The 1068-nt window shown below is 41.7% G+C and overlaps 1 protein-coding gene across 2 annotated transcripts in view; it reads right to left on the reverse strand.

Moving 5' to 3' along the window:
- Positions 1–6: 6 nt before the first annotated feature.
- The window catches only part of cog5 (component of oligomeric golgi complex 5), a 44845-nt gene continuing 43783 nt past the window's right edge, over positions 7–1068 (reverse strand). For both annotated transcript variants that reach the window (XM_015404063.1, XM_015404064.1), the window contains one exon: positions 7–224. In XM_015404063.1, coding sequence (XP_015259549.1) covers positions 98–224 — 127 coding nt within the window. In that variant the 3' untranslated portion in view covers positions 7–97. The remainder of the gene's footprint in view (positions 225–1068) is intronic.

Raw genomic sequence — 1068 nt, forward strand, 5'->3', positions numbered from 1 at the left:
CTTTTGTTTCTTTATTCCCTTCATTTTATTAATGATCGTGAGTTGAACCAGTTTCTACAGCAGAACCAAACGGTTCTGGTTCTGAAAGCCGGGTCTTTCAGGGTTTGGGCCCCTGAGCCCCGCTGGTGGCCCTCTGCAGCAGCTGCAGCATGATGGGATACATGGGGGCGAACTCCTTCCCCTGCCGGGCTCGGACCACCTGGACGTAGGCCTCCAGCGCCCCCCTGTGGGAGGCAGAAACCATGGCAACGGTCAGTCCAGTGAGGAGGTCTGAGAACAGAAGCTGACCGCTCAGGTTCTGATCCCCCTGACCTTTGAACTCTAAAAATAGAAAGCTTGCTCCTTGGTTTAACACAGCAAAATGCTCGGAAACTGGAGAGAAAATATCGCTCCACAGGCCTGTGGGAGTCCTTCCAAGTCTGGAAAAATAGTTTACTGCTGTACAAGAGGACCCTTTGTAAAGCAAGAGCAGCATACTTCTCCTCATTAATAGAGGAGAATAATAATCCTAGATTTATTTTTAATCCTTTAAAGCCATGTGTATCACATTTGAAACATGAGTTTTTAGACTTCTGCATCAGTGCGATGCTTTTGCTCTTGAAGCACAGAATAAAACATTCAGACGTGTAATGAACAGAAGACATAAAAGGTTATACAGAACCTCCTAATGTATTAAATTGTCTAATTTAACTAATACATTTTTTTTCAGAAAGTTCAATGACATTTAAAATTAGAATGTTCCATCAATTATTTCATGGTTAAGGCTTTAAAGGGTTAATACAGTTGCCAAACTCACCCAGAGCCATAGCTCTGTTGAACCGTCCATTCCACCTGCTCTTAGAAGTAAAGATATTATGGGATTCTTTATAAATAAGATTGATCTTATTAAAAATAAGATCATTAGCACTCCTCTATCCGCGATTGTATCTGAGGTAGTCATGGAATCTGAACCGGTTTATACTGCTTTGATCCAGTTGAACTTTCAGAGTTAGCAAAACTATTGTCTTCATCTAAGCCTTCAACTTGTATGTTAGATCCACTTCCAACTAGGCTATTTAAGGAGGTATT

Source organism: Cyprinodon variegatus, unplaced genomic scaffold (assembly GCF_000732505.1).
Source record: "Cyprinodon variegatus isolate N-32 unplaced genomic scaffold, C_variegatus-1.0 Scaffold1627, whole genome shotgun sequence".
NCBI classification, from domain to species: domain Eukaryota; kingdom Metazoa; phylum Chordata; class Actinopteri; order Cyprinodontiformes; family Cyprinodontidae; genus Cyprinodon; species Cyprinodon variegatus.